Source organism: Pogoniulus pusillus, chromosome 35 (assembly GCF_015220805.1).
Source record: "Pogoniulus pusillus isolate bPogPus1 chromosome 35, bPogPus1.pri, whole genome shotgun sequence".
Lineage (NCBI taxonomy): Eukaryota > Metazoa > Chordata > Aves > Piciformes > Lybiidae > Pogoniulus > Pogoniulus pusillus.
Window position 1 is genome coordinate 3,098,780 of NC_087298.1, and position 17,975 is coordinate 3,116,754.

Below are 17,975 nucleotides of genomic sequence, written 5' to 3' on the forward strand. Positions count from 1 at the left end.
TTTTGTTTGTTTAATCAAATCTGATCCTGTTCAATACTAAAAATCAAAAGCTCTGCACAGTGAGGTCAGGGAGGAGCTGAAGGTGGATCTGGTCACTAGCTCACAGCCAGCAACCTTCCCTTCCTGCTCAATGTGAAGGGGCCATGCTCCAGAGTGCTCTCTGTGCCACGGTGGGTGTGCCAGGGGACCACACCTCTGGCTTTGCTGAGCTGAGCTCTGAGCTTCTAAGCTGAGCTCTGAGCTCTGTGGGTGATAGCTCCTGGCTGCTGTCACAAGGCTTATCTGCAGGTGAGACCCAGGTCAGGATATCCTGCATGATGCTTTCTGGAAGGCCTTATGGTGGCAAGGCAGGGGTGTGTTGGGATGCAGGGGAACTGGTCTCTTCTGGTTTCAGACACATCCTGGTGTCTGAGTCAAAATGATGCAGAGATGTTAATTTAGGGGATGAGACTGTGGGGAAGAGAGAGCTCTCTCCAAAAATGGAAGAGGTTTTTGAAGAGCAGAGAAGGATTTCTCTCCTGGGGTTGGCAGGAGATGCTGGGTGGCTCTGCCTACACCCAGCCTGGGAGTGTTGGCCAGCCCTGTGATGGCTGTGGGAGAACTGGGAGAGAGAACTGGGACAGTGTGAATGTGGCTGTTGCTTTGCATCAGAGCTGGCTGAGAGGGAAGATTCTGTTAGACCTTTTAGACTGTGGAGGCCAAACCCCTCTGAGAGGTGATGAGAACATAGTGATTGCTTCTTCCTACAGGCAACTTAGAGAAGAGCTGCAGCAATCTGTGCTGATAGAGAATCAGAGAATCAGCCAGGTTGGAGGAGACCTCCAGGCTCACCCAGCCCAACCTAGCATGCAGCCCTGGCCAACCAACCAGACCATGGCACTAAGTGCCAGGCTTGGCTTCAACACCTCCAGGGATGGTGACTCCACCACCCCCCTGGGCAGCCCTTTCCAGTGCCAATCACTCTCTCTGACAACAGCTTCCTCCTAACATCCAGCCTGAACCTCCCCTGGCACAGCTTGAGGCTGTGTCCCCTTCTTCTGTTGCTGGGTGCCTGGCAGCAGAGCCCAACCCCAGCTGGCTACAGCCTCCCTGCAGGTAGCTGTAGACAGCCAAGATGAAAGTGAGAGTTCTTTCACACTGTGTCCCTTTGGGAGCCCTCAGACATGCAGCTGGCCCACTCATAGCCAGCTTCAGTGCTGTGCTTCCACCCAGCCATCAGCAGCTCAAGGAAAGGTGGTTGCAGTGCCTTGGGGTTGTTAGGTGGTGCTCACCATGAGGGTGGATGGAGGTGGTGGTGCTGCTGCTGCTTTCATCTTGTAACTCAAGAGGAATCTGGAAGCCAGGACAAGTTCTAGAGGGGTCTGCAGGTAGAAGGTGTTCCCACTTGGGAGAATGTCCTTGGATCATAGGATCAAAGAACCATGGAATGGCTTTGGTTGGAAGGGACCTCAGAGATCATCTACTCCAACCTCCCCTCCATGGACAGGGACACCTCTCAACTAGAGCTGGCTGCTCAAGGCCTCATTCAACCTGGCCTTGAACACCCAGGGAGAAGGCATCCACAACCTCCCTGGGCAGCAGGGTTGTATAGTCTTGGCTAGATCCTGGGAGAGGAGCTCAGCCAAGGCCCTTTGCAGTTTAATCCTGGCTCTTTCCAAAGTGTGTGTGCAGAGTCCTGCCCCTGAAGCAGATCTGGCATGGTTTCTGGGTTGCCTGAGGAGCTGCTTCTCTGCCTTTCCAACAGCTCTGACCTCCTGCTCTTTGTCCCTTGTGCAAAGCAGAAACCACATCAGCCCTTTGCCTGTGTTTCCTTCTGGACTCCCTGTGGGCTGCATAATTCCTGCCCTTAGCATCACTTGGTCCAACCATTGGAGGTGTTGAAGCCAAGCCTGGCTGGGGCACTTAGTGCCATGCTCTGGTTGATTGGCCAGGGCTGGGTGCTAGGTTGGGCTGGATGAGCTTGGAGGACTCTTCCAACCTGGCTGATTATTGGTGGACCAAAACTAATAATAACAACAACAACTTTATCAGTTATTACTAATTAAGAGGCATTAATTAGCTGCTCATTTAGCCTGAGTGGAAGGTAGCTATTTGCTCTCAGCTTGGGTGGCATAATTACATTGTAGCTTTCCTTGCTAAAACTCAGAGTCTCTTTGTTTTTTCTCCTCTTGGCACTGCCATCTGTGCCTGTTTCAGAGCAGGAACTTTGGGGTTGGATGGATTTGTTTGTTTGTTTGTTTGTTTTAGTCATATTAAATTTACAGCAAGGTCAATTAAACAATAATCATAGAACAGAATCATAGAATCAAGCAGGTTGGAAGAGAGCTCCAAGCTCAGCCAGCCCAACCTAGCACCCAGCCCTGCCCAACCAACCAGACCATGGCACTAAGTGCCCCAGCCAGGCTTGGCTTCAACACCTCCAATGGTTGGAGAACTTCTGCATCCAAAGTGCCAGTGGCAGGTGGTAGCTCCAGAGCCTGCTGTGGAGCTTCTGATCATGTTGATAGATTCACAGAATGGGTTGGGTTGGAAGGAACCTTAAAAGCTCATCCAGTTCCAATCCCTTAGCCAAAGGCAAAGACATCTCCCACTAAACCAAGATGCTCCTGAAAAGGAGGTTGGGGCCAGGTGGGGTTGATCTCTTCTCCCAAGGAACAAGCAATAGGAGAAGAGGGAATGGTTTAGGTTGGGAGGGACCTCAAGGATCAGCCAGTTCATGCCATGAGCAGGGACACCTCCCACTAGAACAGGTTGCTCAAGGACTCATCCAACCTGGTCCTGAACACCTCCAGGGAGGTTGTGGATGACAGAAGCACAGAATGTGATCTTTGATCACATTCTGTGCTTCTGTCATCCACAACCTCCCTGGGCAACCTGTGCCAGTGTCTCACCACCCTCCCTGGAAAGAACTTCTTCCTAACACCCAGTCTAAATGTGCCCTCCTCCATCTGCCCTATTCTTCCTGCCTGCCTACTTGCAAGGATGTACAGAGAGCCCTTGGAGAGAGCCCAGACTGATATGGAGCTTCTTCATACTTGGGCTCTAGGGGTTTATCTTCTGAAGGGCTGTTTGGAATTCTTCCTGTTGTCTTCCCAGTTCCTGCTCCTGAAGGATGAAAGCCACCAGGCACAGAGCTGCCCAGGAGTGAAATGCTGCCAGCACTAATGATAGTTTGCTGCCATTAACATCACTTTCTCCTTTCCCACAGGCCTTGCCTTATGTGTGTCTCCTCATTGCAATGCTCTTCTTCATCTATGCCATTATTGGCATGCAGGTAATGGCTTGGGCATAAGCAGCCTGGCTTTGCCCTGCTGGCTCAGGGGGCAAATGAGAAACTGGCTTAGGGTGAGGCAAGAGGCTTTTGGTGCTCGGTGTCAGGTAAATTAGAAGTGCAAATAAAGGAGGCCACTTCTGCTACCCTTCTCAGCAGGTCTTGTGTTGGACATGGCCCTGGGTTCTGGGGGGGCAAAGGGAGAGTGTGGGCAAGCAAAGTGGCTGTGGAGAGGGAGCCTGTGGCATGGCACCTCTGGAGATGGGTGAGCAGCTGTGGCTGCTGTGGGAAGGGCACATCCCTGCCTCTGGCTCCAGGCACATCCCAGCCTCTGGCTCCAGGCACATCCCTGTCTCTGAGTTCAGGCACATCCCTGTCTCTGAGTTCAGGCACATCTGTGCCTCTGGCTCCAGGCACGTCCCTGCCTCTGGGTCCAGGCACATCCCTGTCTCTGAGTTCAGGCACATCTGTGCCACTGGCTCCAGGAACATCCCTGTCTCTGGGTCCAGGCACATCCTGGTACCTGCCTTCAGGCACAGCCCTGCCTCTGGATTCTGGCACATCCCTGCCTCTGGGTCCAGGCACATCCTGGTACCTGCCTTCAGGCACAGCCCTGCCTCTGGATTCTGGCACATCCCTGCCTCTGGGTCCAGGCACATCCTGGCACCTGCCTCCAGGCTCAGCCCTGCCTCTGCATTCTGGCACATCCCTGTCTCTGCCTCCAGGCACATGCCTGCCCTTGCCTCCAGGCACATCCCTGCCTTTTACTGCAGGCATGTGAAGAGGCAGAGGGTAGGGAGCAGCTCTGGTGCTGCTAAACAGAAATGAGCAAGTTTCCTGGCCTGGGCTGGAGCTGAGCTGTGGTGTTGGACAGGATCTGTGTGAAGATGAAGCACATTACCCTTGGGCTTTTCTCCCCATTCCATCTCCACAGCACATTTTTATCTCCCTTCTCGGCACAGAAATGCCTTTGGCTTTTGGGATGACCTAAAGCAGACCAGATTGTTTTGCTGCCTTTTCTCTCAGCACCTTTCCTGACCATGCCCACGTTGAGGATGTGTTTGGCCTGAATCCCTTCTCTTTTCTGGGGCAGGTGTTTGGAAACATTGCACTGGATGATGAAACCTCCATCAATCGGCACAATAACTTCCGCACCTTCCTCCAAGCCCTGATGCTTCTCTTCAGGTAAGCAGAGCTCAGCATCCCACACGACCTGGATGAGAGCAGTGAAGCTGAGTTTGCAGGTGCCAGCTTGGACAGGTTGGAGCCATGGGCTCAGGCCAGTCACATAAGGTTTAACAAGGCCAAGTGCCAGGTCATGTACGTTGGACACAACGAGCCTCAGCAACCCTACAGGCTGGGGGGAGGAGTGGCTGAAGAGCTGCCTGGCAGAAAGGGTCCTGGGGGTATCAGTGGATAGCAGCTGAACATGAGCCAGCAGTGTGCCCAGGTGGCCAGGAAGGCCAACAGCATCCTGGCCTGCATCAGCAATGGTGTGACCAGCAGGGGTAGGGAGGTGCTCATTTCCCTGTACTCAGCACCTGTGAGGCCACGCCTCAAGTGCTGTCTCCAGTTTGGGTCAGCACAGTACGGGAGGGACATTGAGATGCTGGAGCAGTGCAGAGAAGGGCAATGAGGCTGGGGAGAGGTCTGGCAAGCATGGCCTATGAGGAGCAGCTGAGGGAGCTGGGGGTGTTCAGTCTGGAGAAGAGGAGGCTGAGAGGGGACCTTATTGCCCTCTACAGCTACCTAAAAGGAGGTTGTAGTGGGGCTGGAGCTGGTCTCTTCTCCCCAGTTACTAATGACAGGTCAAGAGCAAATGGCCTCAAGTTGCATCAGAGGAGGTTTAGGTTGGATGTTGGGAGGAAGTTCTTTGCTGAGCAGGTGGTCAGGCACTGGAACAGGCTGCCCAGGGAGGTGGTGGAGTCACCATCCCTGGAGGTGTTTAAAAGGAGAGTGGCTGTGGTGCTTGAGGCTATGGTCTGGTGATGAAGGCTGCTGGGATGAAGGTTGGGCTGGCTGATCCTGGTGGTCCTTTCCAACCATAGCGATTCATAGTGATCAGATGTGCTGAGGGGCTTGGGTTAGTCAAGGACCTGTCAGTGTGAAACTAATGACTGCATTTGAGGAGCTTGAAGGGCTTTGCCAACCTAAGAGATTCTGTGAGTCTGTGATTCTGTGAAGCTGGACTTGCAGGTGCCAGCTTAGCAGTGAAGCTGGGTTTGCAGGTGCCAGCTTAGCAGTGAAGCTGGGCTTGCAGGTGCCAGCTTAGCAGTGAAGCTGGGTTTGCAGGTGCCAGCTTAGCAGTGAAGCTGGGCTTGCAGGTGCCAGCTTAGCAGTGAAGCTGGGTTTGCAGGTGCCAGCTTAGCAGTGAAGCTGGGTTTGCAGGTGCCAGCTTAGCAGTGAAGCTGGGCTTGCAGGTGCCAGCTTAGCAGTGAAGCTGGGCTTGCAGGTGCCAGCTTAGCAGTGAAGCTGGGTTTGCAGGTGCCAGCTTAGCAGTGAAGCTGGGCTTGCAGGTGCCAGCTTAGCAGTGAAGCTGGGTTTGCAGGTGCCAGCTTAGCAATGAAGCTGGGTTTGCAGGTGCCAGCTTAGCAGTGAAGCTGGGCTTGCAGGTGCCAGCTTAGCAATGAAGCTGGGTTTGCAGGTGCCAGCTTAGCAGTGAAGCTGGGCTTGCAGGTGCCAGCTTAGCAATGAAGCTGGGTTTGCAGGTGCCAGCTTAGCAGTGAAGCTGGGCTTGCAGGTGCCAGCTTAGCAGTGAAGCTGGGTTTGCAGGTGCCAGCTTAGCAGTGAAGCTGGGCTTGCAGGTGCCAGCTTAGCAGTGAAGCTGGGTTTGCAGGTGCCAGCTTAGCAATGAAGCTGGGCTTGCAGGTGCCAGCTTAGCAGTGAAACTGGGTTTGCAGGTGCCAGCTTAGCAATGAAGCTAGGCTTTGCAGGTGCCAGCTTAGCTGCTGAGCCCTGGGCATCCCTAAGGAAAGTCTTTAGTAATGATAGAGTCACAGAATGGTTTGAGTTGGAATGGACCTTAAAGATCACTCAGCTCAGACCCTGCTGCCGTAGGCAGGGACACCTTCCTCTAGATCAGGTTGCTTAAGGCCTCATCCAACCTGGCCTTCAGCACTTCCAGGGAGGGGGCATCTGCTGCTGGAGTTGGCACAATAATGATCAGAGGGCTGGAGAACCTTGGAGGTCTCTTCCAACCTGGTTGATTCTGTGATTCTATGACAGGCTGAAAGAATTTGGGCTGTTCAGCCTGGAAAAGAGAAGGCTCCAGGGAGACCTTAGAGATGCATTTCAATGTCTGAAGGGGACCTACAGGAAGGCTGGGGAGGGAGTGTTTGGAAGGGCTTGGAGTGATATGTCAAAGAGCAATGGTTTGAAGGTGGAGCCTGAGTGTTTGAGGCTGGAAGGAGTTTCAGGAGGAAGTTCTGCACAATGAGGGTGATGAAATACTGGCAGAGGTTGCCCAGGGGTGTGGCTGAGGTCTCATCCCTAGAGACATCCAAGATCAGACTTGATGTGACCCTGGGCAGCCTGATCTAGCTGGAGACATCCCTGCTGCCTGCGTGGTGGTTGGACTAGATGACCTCTGAGGGGTCCCTTCCAACCCAATGCAAATCCACTACCTGGCTGGGCAGCCTGTTCCACTGCCTCACCACCCTCACTGGAAAGAATTTGCAGTGAAGCTCTTCCTGCTTCCTCCTCCTCCTCCTCAGCACTGAAGGTTGGGTTGGAACATCTCCAAGCATGAGCTATTTCAAGACACCAGCACCTTCCCCACAGTGCCACCCAGCACTGTGCCACCCTTACCTCAGCTCAGGCAGAAGTTGAATATGAGACAGAAAGCCCCTGGGTGAAGTGATCAGTGTGTTTCCTGTCAGGAAGCTCACTCTATTTTAAGTGAGAATTGCTTTAATTGGTCACTTTTTGCATCACCAAGAAGGAGCTGACACTTGAGACGTCAACACCACCTCTGCGTCAGCCTGGAAGTGTCTCCATCTGGGCTTACCCCTGCCTGGAAACTAAATGGGTTTAAAGGATCTTAAAAACATAAAAGAACAATTTAAAAGCAATTTTTTTTTCCCCCTCTTCAGCAAAAAAATGAAATCCAGGTTCTGCTCAGATTGGGGTAGCCTGGGGAGGATGTCAGTGGGTGTGGAGACGTGGAGGGTGATGACCACTCTGGCCCCACCAGTGCCTGCCAGCCAAGGTCTGGCTCTGCTGCAGCTGGTTGGTTGTAACAGGATATCTCCCATGGGGTTTGGTTTGCATCAGTCCTGTGAAGCCAGACAGAAATGAAATTAGGGCCTCTCCAGCTCAGAGCAATCAGCTGGCTCCAACCCCTGAAGATTAAGGACACCAGATGATGGTTCAGTCTCGTGTCCAGACGTCTTGGTCCATTGCCAGACCTAGATCACAGAAGGACAGAGGCAGCAAGATCATGATGGGGTCTTGTGTGATCTGGTATGAGTGATCCTGCTCTGGCAGGGGGGGTTGGATGACCTTTTGAGGTTCCTTCCAGCCCCTGACATTCTGTGGTTCTCTGACAGGGTGTGGGACCACAGGAATGGGACTTCAGGTCAATGTCAGCAGTGGGGAAATCTTCTGTGCAACTCAGAGCAGCCTGGAAGCTGTTTCACTTTGCATCAGTCACCTGCAGTGCTGGGGCCTGCATAGGAAAGGCATGGACCTGCTTGTTTGGGATAAAGGAGAGAAGTGCAGGGTTCTGCACTGTGGCCACAGCAGCCCCAAGCAGTGCTACAGGCTGGGGCCAGAGTGGCTGAGAGCAGCCAGGCAGAGAGGGAGCTGGGGGTGCTGGAGAGAGGAGCTGCAGAGGAGGCAGCAGTGCCCAGGTGGGCAGCAGAGCCAATGGCATCCTGGGCTGGCTGAGGAGCAGTGTGGGCAGCAGGACAAGGGAGGTTCTTGTGCCCCTGTGCTCAGCACTGCTCAGGACACAGCTGCAGTGCTGTGTCCAGTTCTGGGCTCCTCAATTCAAGAGAGATGTTGAGGTGCTGGAAGGTGTTTGGAGAAGGGCAGCAAGGCTGGGGAGGGGCCTGGAGCAGAGCCCTGTGAGGAGAGGCTGAGGGAGCTGGGGGTGTGCAGCCTGCAGCAGAGGAGGCTCAGGGCAGAGCTCATTGCTGCCTGCAGCTGCCTGCAGGGAGGCTGTAGCCAGGTGGGGTTGGGCTCTGCTGCCAGGCAGCCAGGGACAGAAGAAGGGGACCCAGCCTCAAGCTGTGCCAGGGCAGGTCTAGGCTGGCTGTTGTTAGGAAGTTGTTGTCAGAGAGAGTGATTGGCATTGGAATGGGCTGCCCAGGGAGGTGGTGGAGTCTCTGTGCCTGGAGGTGTTGAAGCCAAGCCTGGCTGGGGCACTTAGTGCCATGGTCTGGTTGGTTGTCTAGGGCTGGGTGCTAGGTTGGGCTGGCTGAGCTTGGAGCTGTCTTCCAGCCTGCTTGATTCTATGATTCTATGTGAAGATGATGCAAGTGCTGGAAGCCCTCTGCCGTGAGGCCAGGCTGAGAGAGTTGAGCCTGGAGAAGAGAAGGCTCCAGGGAAACCTTCTGGTGACTTTTCAGTGCTCAAAGGAGCCAAGCAGAAAGCTGAAGACAGACTTCTGAGCAGGGCCTGTTGTGACAGGACAAGGGGTGATGGTTTGAAGCTAAAAGAGGGAGATTTAGACTAGAGAGAAGGAAAAAAAAGGTGTAATGAAGGTGGTGAGACCCTGTCTCAGGTTGCACAGAGAGGTTGTAGTTGCCCTATCCCTGGAACCATCCCAGGTTAGGTTGTTTGGAGCTCTGAGCAACCTGCTCTAGTTGCTGACCACAGAGGGTTTGGACTGGGTGAGCCTGGAAGGTCCTTTCCGACCCAAACAGTTCACTGATTCTAATGAAGCAGTTCATTGGGTGCAGTGATGCCAGCAGGTGGGTGCCCACCTGGTCCATACTGGGGCAGGGGTTGGATAAGCTCACTCTCTGCCCTCCCCACCTGCAGGAGTGCCACAGGGGAAGCCTGGCACGAGATCATGCTGTCATGCCTGAGCAACAGAGCCTGCGACCCTCTCTCTGGCCTCACCAAGAAAGAATGTGGCAGTGACTTTGCCTATTTCTACTTCGTGTCCTTCATCTTCCTCTGCTCCTTCCTGGTAAGTCTGTCCTGAGCTCTTCCAAAGTGAAGGCACCAATGTGGTTTCTCCCTCCCCCCACCACCCATCCAGCCCTTCCCTCCCCACTCCTTTGCTTCCTTCTTCTCCCTGGTGATGATTTATAAAGCATTACAAAGCAGCTTCGGTGAACCTCAGTTTTCATCCTGCTGATAAAGTCTCTTTAATCCCCAAAGAGCTCATTTAGTCATTAGCTGAAAGGCAAGGAGGTTATCTTCCTTCTCACAGCAGTGGGGGGGAGAGTTGGGGGCTGGTATTTGGAAGGAAGCATTAATCTGCTTTGTCTTGATTTGCAGCACAGCCCTTTGAAGAAGGAGACTGGGGAGGGCAGGGTGGGAATGGCCAAGATAATGGTTCAGTAGGCCAGATGGGTCCAGCAGGGCTTGTTTGATGCCTCCTGGTTTGTTTTGTCGGTCAGACAAAGGCAATGATCATTTCCTGCTGGGGTGGTGCCAGGAAAGCTTTTAGCCATGACAGCAGCCAGAGCTGTGCTGCTTGGTTCATGCCCGTGGCCATCAGACAGGGCTGGCACTGAGCTCTACCAGGTGGCAGCATCTTTCTGATCACTTGGGTGCATAAAAAGCTCCTTGCTCTTGGGGCTTGGTTCACTTTCCTGCACCAGTGGGACAGAGGAATGGAAAACCAGAGACAGGGAAGCCAATTAAACTTCAAGCAGGAAGAGATGAAAGTCCCAGCTCTGAAACATATCCAAAAGCAACCTCTCCAGCCTACCTCTCCCTCCATGGCTTTGCTTTGGCACACCAGGTTTGATGCTGTCTGCAGCTCATCCCTGCCATCATCAGAAGCCTTTAACTGGCAAAAGAGGTACAAGAAGTGCTGGGCAGAGGCAGAGCAGCTGCAGTGGCCCCTCCTGATGGCTTCTGTCCAACTGCTGCTGCCTCTTTGCCATCCCAGGGTTTATTTCTTCTGAGTATATTAACTGTGGAGCCCTTAAAGCTCATCCAAAGGGAATGCTGCATCAATGAGTCTCAGAGCATCTGGGTGAAAGCTCATCCAAAGGGGATGCTGCATCAATGAGTCTCTGAGAGCCTTTGGGTGAAAGCTCATCCAAAGGGGATGCTGCATCAATGAGTCTCTGAGAGCTGAAGGGCAGCAAAGCTGGTGTGGGGTCTGGTGAAGAGGTCTTGTGAAGAGCAGCTGAGGGAACTGGGGGTGGTTCAGCCTGGAGGACAGGAGGCTGAGGGGAGAGCTCATTGCTCTCTGCAACTCCCCCAAAGGAAATATGAGCCAGGTGGGGATTGATCTCTTCTCTCGGGTAATATGATAAGATGAGAGGAACTGGCCTCAGGTTGCACCAAGAGAGGTTCAGGTTGGAGATCAGTAAGTCTGCAGATGACACCAAGCTAGGAGCAGCTGTGGAGCTGCTGGAAGGTAGGAGAGCCCTGCAGAGGGACCTGGCCAGGCTGCATGGGTGGGCAGAGGCCAATGGGATGAGACTGAACAAGGCCAAGGGCAGGGTTCTGCACTTTGGCCACAACAACCCCAAGCAGCACTACAGGCTGGGGCCAGAGTGGCTGAGAGCAGCCAGGCAGAGAGGGGCCTGGGGGTGCTGGCAGAGAGGAGCTGAAGCTGAGGCAGCAGTGCCCAGGTGGGCAGCAGAGCCAATGGCATCCTGGGCTGGCTCAGGAGCAGTGTGGGCAGCAGGACAAGGGAGGTTCTTGTGCCCCTGTGCTCAGCACTGCTCAGGCCACCCCTTGAGTGCTGTGTCCAGTTCTGGGCCACTCAATTCCAGAGAGCTGTTGAGGTGCTGGAAAGTGTTGAGAGATGGGCAGCAAGGCTGGGGAGGGGCCTGGAGCAGAGCCCTGTGAGGAGAGGCTGAGGGAGCTGGGGGTGTGCAGCCTGCAGCAGAGGAGGCTCAGGGCAGAGCTCATTGCTGCCTGCAGCTGCCTGCAGGGAGGCTGTAGCCAGGTGGGGTTGGGCTCTGCTGCCAGGCACCCAGCACCAGAAGAAGAGGACACAGTCTCAAGCTGTGCCAGGGGAGGTTTAGGCTGGATGTTGTTAGGAAGTTGTTGTCAGAGAGAGTGATTGGCATTGGAATGGGCTGCCCAGGGAGGTGGTGGAGTCTTTGTGGCTGGGGTGTTGCAGCCAAGCCTGGCTGGGGCACTTAGTGCCATGGTCTGGTTGCTTGGCCTGGTGGTGCTCCAGAAGCAAGCAGACATGGAATTTCAGGATGTGGTCTGGTGGTCATGGAGGTGTTTGCTTGGTGATTGTAGAGGTCTTTTCCAATGAGCTTCATGATTCTCTGCTCCTAAAGAGCTTTCCCAACTGAATCAGTTCTGTGCCATGTCCTTTGTACAATGCCTCAACCCAACCTCAGACCTTCTCACTGTTCTTTTCCACCACATTACTGCTCTTACAGCTTCCCCTCTAACAAAAGCCAGCCAGACCCTCCCTGGCTCATCTCAGCCATCCCACTCCACATGTAGTAGCAGAATTGGCAGCTGGAGCACATCTGTGCCAAACACATCTTTACCCCTGACTCAGTGCTCCCCAAAACCCCCACTGGACTCCACCCAGGGCTCATTGGTGAAAGGGGAGAGCCCTGGAGAGGAGTTCAAGCTGCAAAGCCAGGCAGCAGAAAGCCAAGCAAGCTGAGCTGCCACAGCACAGGGCTGGAACTCTGCTTCCAGCACTTCACTGCAGTGAAATTTGTGGTTGCCCAGAAGAGATGAAAGCATCTCAGAGCTGCAGCCTTGCCAGCAGGACACGTTTCTGTGGTTTGTGTGCTGTTGCAGCACAGATTGGAGGGGAATTGGATAACATATTTGGTTTTCAGTGTTGTTTCTGGCTCTTTGTGGCCATCCAGCTCGATTGCATTTCCCTCCTGTAATTTACACTGTTGCAATATATGAATTTAAAACCAAACAGGAACTGTAGACAACAGCTGCACTAGGCAAGGGAAAACTGTTCCAAGCCTTGGCTGGAGCTAGGAGCAATGGAAAGGGCATTGAAGTTCTGCTGTGCCTGGGTGCTCTGAGGGTCCTGTGGTAGATGCCAGGTACCTGCAGTGCATGGATGAGCCCTGCTGATGTGCTTACAGTGATTACAGCCTTCTGTTGAGGGTGGCAGAGCCCTGGAGCAGGCTGCCCAGAGAAGTTCTGGAGTCTCCTTCTCTGGACACCTTCAAAAGCTGCCTGGATGCATTCCTGTGTGACCTGCCCTAGATGATCCTGCTCTCCAGAGGTGCCTTTCAGCCCTCACCATTCTGTGATTCTACAACAGAAGCACCAAAGCTGGCAGGTAACAGTGCAGGAGGAGAGATGTGGGCACCACACACCTCATGCCATCAGTTTTTTCCAGTGCTGCTGGCTCAGGGTGCAAGGCTGTGATGTGATGTGGCAATGTGAAGAGCCATGCCTGGAATGGCAGAGTCCCCAGGACACAGACAAATATGGCACAGACAAACAAATGAGTGTGAACTACCCTAGGGTGTCCTGCCTTGGCAGAGAGGTTGGACTGGATGATCTCTGGAGGTCCCTTCCAACCTCTAAGTTTCTGTGATTCTGTGATTCCAGCAGCTTAGTGAGAGCTGGGTTGGACATCCCTGCCCAGCACTGCATAGTGCACACCATGGAGATCTCAGGGCTGGTCCAAGCTGTGTTGCACACAGCCCTTGCAAGCATCAAGCAGCTGGGGTGGCAGGAAGTCCTGGCTTGGTTCCCCAAGGCCAGCAGAGCTGTTTGTGGTAGTGCTGTGTTGGAGCTGCCAAGTCCATGCTCAGCTGCAGAGGCAAAAGCTTCCTTTGCAGCTGAGGCACTTGCAGGGCTGGTGTGTGCTCAGCTCTAGGTTCTTCAGCTTGGCCTGAAGAAGACCTTTGGGTGGTGTAAGACACACTGGTGTAGGACACTGGTACCCTGGGGACTGGTTCTGCTCCAACCTTTCTCTTGGAGTGGGTTCTAAAGAACTGATGGGCAAGAGAGGGTGGTCAGGGATTGGCACAGGCTGCCCAGGGAGGTGGTGGAGTCTCCATCTCTGGAGGTGTTGAAGCCAAGCCTGGCTGGGGCACTTAGTGCCATGGTCTGGTTGATTGGCCAGGGCTGGGTGCTAGGTTGGGCTGGCTGAGCTTGGAGCTCTCTTCCACTCTGGTTGCTTCTATCATTCTACCCACATTATTTTGTGATTCTATGATGCAAATAACCCCCCAAAGGGATTCAAACAACCTGGGAAAGGATCCCTCTTTATCACAAGACGTCATGGTTTGCTTCCATGACCTTCCAGTGCACTACATCTGCTGCTTTCCAAGCTTCCCATGGACTCTCAGCTCAGGCAACTTGCTCAGCTGTTATTTTTCTACACACTGCTGGAGAGGGACTTCTCATAGTGGTGCCTAGCAACAGGACAAGGGGAAGTGGTTTGAAGCTGAGGGAGGTTAGGTTTAGCCTGGATCTTATGAAGAGTTCTTCAGGACAAGGCTGGTGAAACTCTGGAATAGGCTGCCCAGGGAGGTTGTGGCTGCCTCCTCCCTGGGGGTGTTCAAGGCCAGGTTGAATGTGGCCTTGAGCAGCTGAGCCTAGTCGAGAGGTGTCTCTGCCCATGGCAGGGAGCTTGGAGTAGATGATCTCTAAGGTCCCTTCCAACCTAAGCCATTCTATGGTTCTGGTGCCTGGGCCTTGCATCAGGCTGCCCAGAGAGGTTGTGGAGCCTCCTCTGGAGACTTTCAAGGTGCACTTGGTCATGGTCCTGGGCAACCTGCTCTGGGTAACTCAATGAGCTCCAGAGGTCCCTTCCAACCCCTACCATTCTGTGACTAAAGCTCTGAGAAGTCTCTGATCAGCATTTGGCAGTGGCCTGGTGGCTCCTTATGGACTCTGCTTGTCCGTACTGGTAGCTTATGCATCCCAACAAGAGCCCAGAGCCCTTCCTCTCTCCACCTCACCCAGGAATATGAATTCTCTAACCCTCCACAAAGCCCAGACCCCACTGTCTGATTCTCTTTTAACACCCAGCAGACCAGCCAAGGATGTCCATCCTGTCTTCACCTCTGCCCATCCCCACACTACAGCTCCCAGGCTGCTTTACCTCCTTGCTCAGCAGCTCAGCCACCCTACAAAACACCCAGCAAAGGTAGAAAGGGGCCATGTGCCAGCCAGGTCTTTATCCAGCACAGCAGCATCCATGCCCACCTGCCCTCCTGCTCTTCCATTCTGCTGGCTGCAGCTTGATCTTTTCCCACTCATGATTCCTCTGCTGGCTTTAATAAGAGGAGAATATTTATGTGCCAGAAGCATTTGCTGGGCTCTCTGTGAGGCTGTGCTCATTAGGGATAGGAGCTTTTTGTGTGGCCTGCTGCTCATCTTTCTGGGGACCTTTGAATGCTTAGGAGTCCAAAGGAGGACATTCAGGATGAAGAATGGGGCAGGGTTTTTCTAGCTCTTCCCATCCTGGTGTGCAGGGACATGACTTTGCTGGAGGAGTTTGCATCACCAATTGGTGAAGCAGCTGCTGGTGTGGGGTGAAGAAGGGGCAGGGGAGCCAGTGAGGCTCTAGAGTGGGTTATGCTGTGTGGCATCACCAGCGATGGGCACATGGCCAAGCCGCCCCTGGCCCAAAGCAAACCTGCTGTGCGCTGCAGTCTGCAGGGGAGCAGGAGGTGGCAGCAGGCTGCGATTTGCTCTCCGAGGTGTGGCAGCTTCTTGGGGACACCACAAGCCTGCCCAGGGAAGGACACCTGCTGCCCTTCAGCTTCCTTTCCCTGCCCTTTTCCCCCCTTTTCCTGCTTCTTTTCCTCTTTCTCCTTTGCCTCCTCTTCTCCCCTTTCCTACCCACTCCTTCCTCCCCTTTTCCCTTCTGTTTTCCCTTCCCCTTTCTCCTTTTTCTCTTTCCTACCTCCTTCTCTTCCTTCTCTTTTCTCTTCCCCTCCCTTCCCCTTCCCTTTTCCTTTCCCCTTCCTTCCCCTTCCCTTTTCCTTTCCCATTCCCTTTCCAATTCCCCTCCCCGTTCCCCTCTCTCCTCTCCTCTCCTCTCCTCTCCTCTCCTCTCCTCTCCTCTCCTCTCCTCTCCTCTCCTCTCCTCTCCTCTCCTCTCCTCTCCTCTCCTCTCCTCTCCTCTCCTCTCCTCTCCTCTCCTCTCCTCTCCTCTCCTCTCCTCTCCTCTCCTCTCCTCTCCTCTCCTCTCCTCTCCTCTCCTCTCCTCTCCTCTCCTCTCCTCTCCTCTCCTCTCCTCTCCTCTCCTCTCCTCTCCCCTTCCCCCTTCCCCCTTCCCCTGCTCCCTTCCTCCTTCCCCCTTCTCCCTTCCCCTTCCCTCTTCCCCCTTCCCCCTGCTCCCTTCCTCCTTCCTCTGCTCCCTTCCCCCTTCCCCTTCCCTCTTCCCCTGCTCCCTTCCACCTTTCCCCTTCCCCCTTCCCTCTTCCCTCTTCCCTCTCCTCCCATCCCCTCTCCTCTTCCCATTTCCCTTCCCCTCTCCTCTCTAAGTGCATTGTTTCTGCCTCTCTGCAGATGTTAAACCTCTTCGTGGCAGTGATCATGGACAACTTTGAATACCTGACCAGAGACTCCTCCATCCTCGGGCCCCACCACCTGGACGAGTTTGTCCGCGTCTGGGCTGAGTACGACCCAGCTGCCTGGTACGTAGGCGGGGCAGGGGTACCTGCACCTCACCCTGCACATCCCACTCCTAGGGACACAGCTGCTGCTGGTGTGAGTGGAGCTCCAGAAGGAAAACAGCTCCCAGGCTTTGAGGTAACACTGCTAACATGCTCCAGCATCCCTCTGCACTGGGGATGAACAAACCTGATGTCATTACAAGGGCATTTCCTCCTCACCGACATGTGACAGGGAGCAAACGAACCAAGAAGGCAAAGCTCCCTCTCCTCCTGCACCCCCCAGGCAAACATTAGGAGGGTCAGTGCAGATGACTTTGGCCCAGAAGAAAAACTGATCAGCATTTCCCAAAGGAGCTTTGATTGCCTTCAGTTGCTGCATCCCAGTTTGGAGGTGGCTCGCTGTTGGCAGCGCTTTGGCTAACTGGAGAGGCTCAGCCTTGTTAGACCTCACTGCTGCAGATCCCACTTCAGGACCACCCTGTGTGGGCACCTGAGGCCATAGGAAGCAGAAGTCTCGTTTTCCTGTGCCATTTGCTGTAGGTAAACCTGCAGAAGGGCTGGCCTGGCTGATCTCCAGAGCTCCCTTCCAACCCCTAGCATTCTGTGATGTCCAAGCTGCTCTCCCTGCCCTAGAAGGAGATGCTGAACCCCACAGCTTTGCATCTGACTCAGTGCTACAGGCTCAGATCCACCTTTTGTTTTCAGGGAGTGCCTTGATGCTTCTCAGTGTAGGCTCCTAGGATGTTAGGGGGTTAGAAGGGGCCTCATGAGGGAGGTTTGCTGAAAGCCTGCCATTTTTAAGCAGATATTTCTCATCAAACCCAGGCCTTTGATCTTGGAAGCCTCCTTCTAATGACATCAAATTGCAGGAGGGAGTTTTTGTTCTCCTCAATAATCCTTTAGCTTGCAGCTGAAACCTAAGACGTGTGGAATGAGAAGAAAGTGCAATCAGCCTGGATTTGGGAGCATTTCAGGTCTCAGAGAGCCTCTGAGTGTGTTTAAGCAGGAAATGGTTTCCTCACAGCCAGAGGGTGAGGTGTTTGGTTTTATGGCTTCACCTCTTCACTTTTCTTATCCAAAGACACTGCCAGGAAGAATTTGTACCTGGGCTTGAGCTCCATGGCAGTGAGGGAGGGACCCTGTGTTGGGCAGCCTCAAGAGCCACTGCTGAGGATTTTAAAAGGCATTTTTTTGGGGGGGAGCAGCTCTGACTTGTGGTCACTTCTGGAGCAAGACTGACCTCAATGAAATGCTTTTCTCCACTGCCCACTGCACAGCTGTCCTGGTGGCTACATCATATCAGTTCTCAGATGCTCTGGGATACAGCTCCCAGTAACTTCCTTGGGGAACTTGCCTCTTGGGGGACTTCTTTCTTATTTAAACCCTACTAATTCAACATCCACTTCCCTCCTCATGAGCAGTGAATCTCCTCTGTGTTTGCAATGAAGCTGCCTCCAACCTTCCCACTCTTCATTTCTCCTCTCCCTTCAACAGAGACAGATGCAGAGAGCCTTTGTCTGATCAGCATCTCCAACTCCCTGCTGGGATGCAATTAAACTGCTTCCAAAAACTCAGTGAAATCGATTTAAGGCTAACTTTGCCATGTAAACCTCTCCCACAACGACTGCATTGCTCTGAGCTCCGTGAGATTTTTAGGCAGCTCAAAGCCATCCATGCCAGGAGCCTGCACATAACACCACACACAGACCCACAGCTTGGCATCTCCAAGCAGGTTTTCAGTGCCACCTCCTCTGTGACACAGACAAGTCCTTTGTGAGGGTTTGGCAGGCAGTAAGTAGCTTTCCCTCACACACAGTTCTTTGTTCAAAGCCAGTCCTGTCTCTTTAATCTGCTCTCATCAGACCTCCACCTGGAGCACTGTGTGCAGTTCTGGAGCACTGTGTGCAGTTCTGGAGCCTCCAGCACAAGAAGGACATGGAACTGTTAGAGTGAGTCCAGAGGAGGTCACAAAGATGCTCAGAGGGCTG

The 17,975-nt window shown here is 53.7% G+C and overlaps 1 protein-coding gene across 16 annotated transcripts in view; it reads left to right on the forward strand.

The window, feature by feature from the left end:
- CACNA1B (calcium voltage-gated channel subunit alpha1 B) overlaps nt 1-17,975 on the forward strand; it is a 482,132-nt gene that overhangs the window by 412,653 nt on the left and 51,504 nt on the right. For all 16 annotated transcript variants that reach the window (XM_064171600.1, XM_064171605.1, XM_064171604.1 and 13 more), the window contains 4 exons: nt 3,209-3,274; nt 4,365-4,456; nt 9,257-9,407; nt 15,881-16,008. In XM_064171600.1, the coding sequence (XP_064027670.1) occupies nt 3,209-3,274; nt 4,365-4,456; nt 9,257-9,407; nt 15,881-16,008 (437 nt within the window). The remainder of the gene's footprint in view (nt 1-3,208; nt 3,275-4,364; nt 4,457-9,256; nt 9,408-15,880; nt 16,009-17,975) is intronic.